The sequence below is a fragment of the Prionailurus viverrinus genome, chromosome B2, assembly GCF_022837055.1.
Source record: "Prionailurus viverrinus isolate Anna chromosome B2, UM_Priviv_1.0, whole genome shotgun sequence".
Taxonomy (NCBI): Eukaryota; Metazoa; Chordata; class Mammalia; order Carnivora; family Felidae; genus Prionailurus; species Prionailurus viverrinus.
Window position 1 is genome coordinate 135,374,651 of NC_062565.1, and position 6,478 is coordinate 135,381,128.

The window sequence follows — 6,478 nt, forward strand, 5'->3', positions numbered from 1 at the left end:
ACCTAACCAATATAACCTATACGACCAGACACGCAGTCTGCCATTCCGTGTCACATATCATTCCTTCAAGCCCTGCCAAACTACTTGCTGTTTCCAGAAAGTTCTAAGCAAACTTAAAAAAAAACAAACACCCTCACTCCCACTCATCTTTCAAAGAGCTAGTTCAAGTGTTCTACTTTCTTTGCTGGCTTCACTTCTCCCCGCCCCCCAGCCAGGAAGAATCACTCCTCCCTGCGGTTTCCATGGCAACTTACACATTCTTCAACCACAACACTTACAATGGGTTTGTAAGACTTAACAACACTTAAAGGGGCTCCCACGCCTATTTCTCTCGGTGGAAAGTTAGACCCTTAAGGACAGGACGCCTATCCCAGAGCTTGGCAGTCTACACAGCAGGCGATCAATGAGCGTTTGGTATGGCTCCGTGCACACCTCCGGACAGCCCTTCCTCCACCCACGCTGGATGCCCACACTCACTGCTCCAAACACATCCTTCGTACTTCCATCAGGACTCCCTGGTTACACCCCAAGGAATACTGGTTGTGTTCCTCTCACAAGTAAAGCGCAGTACAGCCACAAAACCTACAGGCTTGGTTATATGCAGCCTGCACGCGCACACACGCACACACACAGGCATTTAATGCCACAAGCACCCGCCACCCGATTGGCCGGCACCACATTCGAGAGAGAGGCCGCTCCTCACAAAAACTTTTCCAACCACGGCCCGCTAGTGAAACAGCCCAGTCGTGGGCGCCAGGAGCCCAGGAGCTCGAACCCGGTCAAGGGGGCCGGGCAGCGAAGGGACAGTGGGGAAAGGAGAGCGCGGCCCCGGCGAAACGCGAGCGGGGCCCGGGCCTCACCGCGCGGCCGCTCCTCGGTGTACAGATCGATGACGACGTCGCCCAGAGTGGTCTCCAGCAGAACCGCCATGGCGCCCGCTGCTCCTCCGCAACAAGCCGCGGGTGTGACAGGCGCAGCCCGTCGAGGTCTACGCCACGCGTCACTCTCGGCGCGACGCCTTTTTACGTCATTCTTCCGGCGACTCCGCCCCCCTCGCGGGCGGCTCGGTCCGCGCGTTGGCTGTGTCCGCGTGGTGGTGTGCTGATGGGTCCCGCCTCTGGCGCGGTCCTTTTGAAAATCCTGGTTCGCCCCGGGCGACTGGCACGGAAGCCTGTCGCTCGACAGGACGTCTGTAAAGGGTATTGTGCCTCTTTTGTGTCCATCTCAAGAACGAGGCGGACCTTCCAGCAGCCGTTTCTTCTCTGCTCCTCGCTGCCTCGAGGGCGACAATGGCGCCAGCTTCGCCTGTGTTCTTGCGGGAACTACTCGGGGTTTCCTAATCGGTGTTTTCTCGTCTCCCTAAATCGAAACCTTTAGGCGTTAAATGCACAATTTGTCACCCAGAAAGGTGGTTCACAGGGAGTTCTTCCCTGGCTAATCGTGCCTAGGGCAGAGGCCCTGTTACGGCAACAGATAGTGGCTGGTCCTTCGTGCGACAAGCTAAAAAGCTTCCTTAAAAAAAAAAATAAAATAAAATAAAAGGGGCGCCTGGGTGGCGCAGTCGGTTAGGCGTCCGACTTCAGCCAGGTCACGATCTCACGGTCCGTGAGTTCGAGCCCCGCGTCAGGCTCTGGGCTGATGGCTCAGAGCCTGGAGCCTGTTTCCGATTCTGTGTCTCCCTCTCTCTCTGTCCCTCCCCCGTTCATGCTCTGTCTCTCTGTCCCAAAAATAAATAAACGTTGAAAAAAAAAAAACTTTAAAAAAAAAAAAAAAAAGCTTCAGCCCCAACTCTCTACTGGTTTTATCCATAATCTTTGATTTTGAAGACTTAACAAAACTACATTTGGTCTCTGTTCAGGGTTTCCATGCAAAGTTTATTCCCCGAAATCTGTCCAAGCAGATCACTCCCTTTTTTTTTTTTACCATTTTATACATACTTCTAGCTTCCAATTACTTCACATCTAAATAAAAGCCAACGTTTTTATAACGGTCTGCAAGGCCGTACCGGATACTCGGCTGCCAGGTCTTACCTGTCTTCTCTCTTATTCTGAAGCCACACAAGACTCTTGCTATTCTTTGAACACTCTTGGCCATTCTTCTGCCTCAGGCCTGTGGGCTCGCTGCGCGTTCAGATTAGAACCCTCTTGTCTGGATACTTGCATGGGTCTCCTTCACCTACTATAGGTCTCTTGCTCATAGGTCATCTCAATGAACCCTTCCCTGACCACCATAATTAAAATGAACCCCGTATACATACATGTTTGGTTTTTTTCCAGACAGCTTTTCTCCATGGCACTTTTTACTATCTAACATGCTATTTATTAATTTGTTTATATTTTTATATTGTTATTAAAATATAAGCTCTAGGGGCGCCTAGGTGGTTCAGTCCATTAAGGGTCCAACTCTGGATTTCGGCCCAGGTCATGATCTCACGGTTCCTGAATTGGAGCCCTGCATCCAGCTGTCTGCCCTCAGCCCAGAGCCTGGTTCAAATCCTTTGTCCTTACCTCTGCCCCTACCCTGCTTGCACTCCCTCTCTCTCTCTCAAAAATAAACATTTAAGGGGCACCTGGGTGGCTCAGTCTGTTGAGCTTCCGACTTGGGCTCAGGTCATGATCTCACAGTCTGAGTTCGAGCCCCGTGTCGGGCTCTGTGCTGACAGCTCAGAGTCTGGAGCCTGCTTGGGATTCTGTGTCTCCCTCTCTCTCTGCCCCTCCCCTGCTCACGCTGTGTCTCTCTCTCTCCTTCAAAAATAAATAAATGTTAAAAATTTTTTGAAAAATAAACATTTAAAAACAATAATAATAAAATATAAGCTCTAGAAGGCTATAGCCAATTTTGCCTGTCTTATTTACTGTTATATCCCTAGTGCTTATGACAGCTTGCCACTTAATGGATGAATAAATATTAGCTGAGTGAGTTAATGAATATTGGCAATTAATTAAAGAAATGCAAATTAAAATAACAATGAAATTGTTGATGGGAATGTAAAATAGTACAGCTGTTTTGGACACTGCATTGAACTCATCTGATCTTTTCCCAATATAGTAAGAGTACAGATTACAGGGTAATATTTGATAGAATTTTGTATATGCTTAAAAGAAATATTATAGATTAAAAAAAGAGGATTTGGAAAAATTAAGTAATTTTTAATGACAAATTTGGACTATTACAAAAAGAATTAGAAATTGGCATAATAAATATGAGGAATCATTTCATATATAAAGTGATTCACTAATGACCAGAAATGATATTGCCAGTCTCTTTTGCAGACTCCAAGCCCAGGTGTGTATATCTTATGCCCAAGATAGAATACCTTATTTATTACTCAGTGTGTAATTTGCTAGATCTTTAAATTATGGTGTGCTGAACACACACACACACACACACACACACACACACACACACATACTGACATATCATTAAATATCAAATACTCTACCTTCGTGGGAAAAATGCCATTTCATGACATGATATAGTTTATGCTTGTCATCATCTTAATTACACTTGGAATTTCTAATGGTATAAATATTTAAGTGGTTTATATAGTAAATACATAGGTGAAAAGAAATGAGATACATCCTTCACAGTTCTACCAAATATAAATACTCAAGTAGATTTAATTTAGAGAAAAGATTAATAAATTTGTATTGCCTTCCAAATATAAGTATCACCAACCATCATGACTAATTTCTCTGTTGACATCTTTTCATATGCCTAATCTGAACAACCACATTCAAAAGTCTGTAGCCTTACTAAAATACTAGCCAAAAGTAAAATCCTGATATTAAATGACTAAATATATGAACAACAAAAACGCATGGAGTACCTGGGTTCCTTGGTTGGCTAAACATCTGACTCTGTTTTTTTAAAGTTTATTTATTTTTGAGGGATAGACAAAGCACAGGCAGGGGAGGGGTAGAGAGAGAGGGAGACACGGAATCTGAAGCAGGTTCCAGACTCTGAGCTGTCAGCACATCTGACTCTTGATCTCAGCTCAGGTGTTGATCTCAGGGTCATGAGTTGAAGCCCCATGTTGGGCCCCATGCTGGGTGTAAAGCCTACTTAAAACATACACGTACACACGCACACATGCACACACAATGCACTATTTATGATCATATTTGTTGTAGAGTATTCACGTGTTTGACAAGTCCAGCATGATTTCCTTTATTCAACTTTTGTTCCTTTTCCTGCTTTTCCCCCTCACACCCTAAGAAATTTCAGTTTGGTGAACTGAGATTCATCCTAGTGACTTTTGTCCTAACATTTACAGTAAGATATCTGGGACAGTGGCAGTCCAGGGGCTACAGAACAATTTTGGCTGGCTGAAAAGCCTGCTTCTTCATCTGCCTATCTTTGTCAAGAACTTTAACTGCCTTTTCTTTGTTGTGATTATTGTTGCATTGACCTTTTCAGTCGATATTAGTATGGTGTTTTAAAATGTAGGTTTGGGGGCACCTTGGTGGCTCAGTTGGTTAAGCATCCAACTCTTAATTTCGGCTCAGGTCATGATCTCACAGTTCATGAGATTGAGCTCTGGGTTAGGCTCTGCTGACAGCATGGAGCCTGCTTGGGATTTTCTCTCTCCCTCTCTCTCTGCCCATTCCCTGCTCTCTCTCTCTCTCTCTTTCTTTCTCTCAAAATAAAGAAGTAAACTTAAAAAAAAAAGACCTTTAAAAAAATAAAATGTAAGTTTTAGTATTATTCATGTATGGTGAAGCCAACAGGTCAGGAGATGAATGCCATTGAAAAAATAGTTTTGGGGGCACAGGGTGGCTCCATCTGACTCTTGGTTTCAGCTCAGGTCTGAGCTTGCAGTTTGTGATATCCAGCCCCCATTCAGCTCCGTGCTGACAGTGAGGAGCCTGCTTGGGATTCTTCTCTCCCTCTCTCTCTGCTCTTCCACTGATCTCTCTCTCTCTCTCTCTCTCTCTCTCTCTCTCTCTCTCAGAATAAATAAATAAACACAAAAGAAAAAAAAAGTGGTTTGTTACTCACAGTTCCCAAGTCAGGCAGTAGCACACCATGCCATGCAGGGCCAAATAGAAAGTACCAGGGTTGGTCAGGAGGCAGAAGGAGCCAAGAGGAAACCATAGGCAAGAGTTCTTATTGTGGTCTCTATGGGGAAAGTAAGAAAAGGTAGGATAAACAGGCTTTGTTGGCTAGTTTGAATAATTTCAGTGGGCTCTGGGGTATATAGGCTATATCTAATTGTCCAGTACCTGGCTCTGGGATGATTAGGACAGAGGAATATTGCCTCCTGAACCTTAAGAGCCTACAGGGGATTCAGAATATGGACTCTGGATTGATTGTTTTGCGTATAAAAGGCATGCTGTGCATTAATAGAAAATGCATATTGGTCTCTGCCCCCAGTTCCTGGCATGGAGCTCCCAAAAACCATGTAATTTCCTAAGTGATAAGACTACTAGGAGGGGCACCTGGGTGGCTCAGTTGGTTAAGCATCCAACTTTGGCTCAGGTCATGATCTCACGGTTCGTGAGTTTGAGCCCTACATCGGGCTCTGTGCTGACAGCTTGGAGCCTGGAGCCTACTTTGGCTTCTGTGTATCCTTCTCTCTCTCTGTCCTTCCCCCCGCTCACACTGTCTCTCAAAAAATGAATAAACGTTTAAAAAAAAAAAGAATACTAGGAACATCTCTTGTTCTAATATTGGTTTGTTTTTTTCTTTTTTAAGTAAGCTCTAGGCCCAATGTGGGTCTTGAATTCATGACCCCAAGATTAGGAGTCACATGCTCTTCCAACTAAGCCAGCCAGGCACCTCTAATATCGGTCTTTGACTCTGTTACTGACACAGAGCTTCCGAAGCCATTGTGATGTCCTGGGTGATTGGAGTCTTTTGTTCTAATGAAGTAACTCTTAGTGGGCTTCTGGCTGGCTCCTGGTTGAGGGCTGGTCACCAGAAAGACCACGATGTAACTAGACACTTAGAATTTTCAGCCCTTCCCCTGATTTTCTTCAGATGGCACAAGGGCTGAAAATGGAGTTAATGATTGATGATGCCTCTATTAAAATCTTATAAGTACAGGGTTTGGAGAGCTTCAAGGCTGGTGAACAGGGGGAGGTGCTAGGAGTATGGCATGCTTGGAGAAGGCATGGGAGCTCTGCCCCTTCCCACATACCTTATCCTATGCATCTCTTTCCCTCTGGCTGTTCATCTGTACGTTCTATTATATCCTTTAATAAACTGATAAACGTGTTTCCCTGAGTTCTGCTCCAGCAAATTAATCTAGCCCATGGAAGGAGTCATTGGAACCTCTGCTCTGTAGCCGATTGGTCAGAAGCACAGGTAATAACCTGGGCTTGCAACTGGCATCTGAAGTATGTGTGGGTGAGGGTAGGTGTGGGCTGTCTCATGGGACTGAGCCCTTATCCTGTGGGATCTGATGCCATCTCTAAGTAGATGGTGTCAGAATCAAATTAAATTGTAGGACACTTAGGTGGTGTGGCAGAGAATT

General features: G+C 45.1%; 1 protein-coding gene across 1 annotated transcript in view; it reads right to left on the bottom strand.

The window, feature by feature from the left end:
• PPIL4 (peptidylprolyl isomerase like 4) overlaps nucleotides 1-1,000 on the bottom strand; it is a 35,491-nt gene extending 34,491 nt beyond the window's left edge. The window contains exon 1 of the mRNA XM_047859762.1: nucleotides 861-1,000. Within this exon, the coding sequence (XP_047715718.1) occupies nucleotides 861-930 (70 nt within the window). The 5' untranslated portion in view covers nucleotides 931-1,000. The remainder of the gene's footprint in view (nucleotides 1-860) is intronic.
• Nucleotides 1,001-6,478: the final 5,478 nt, after the last annotated feature.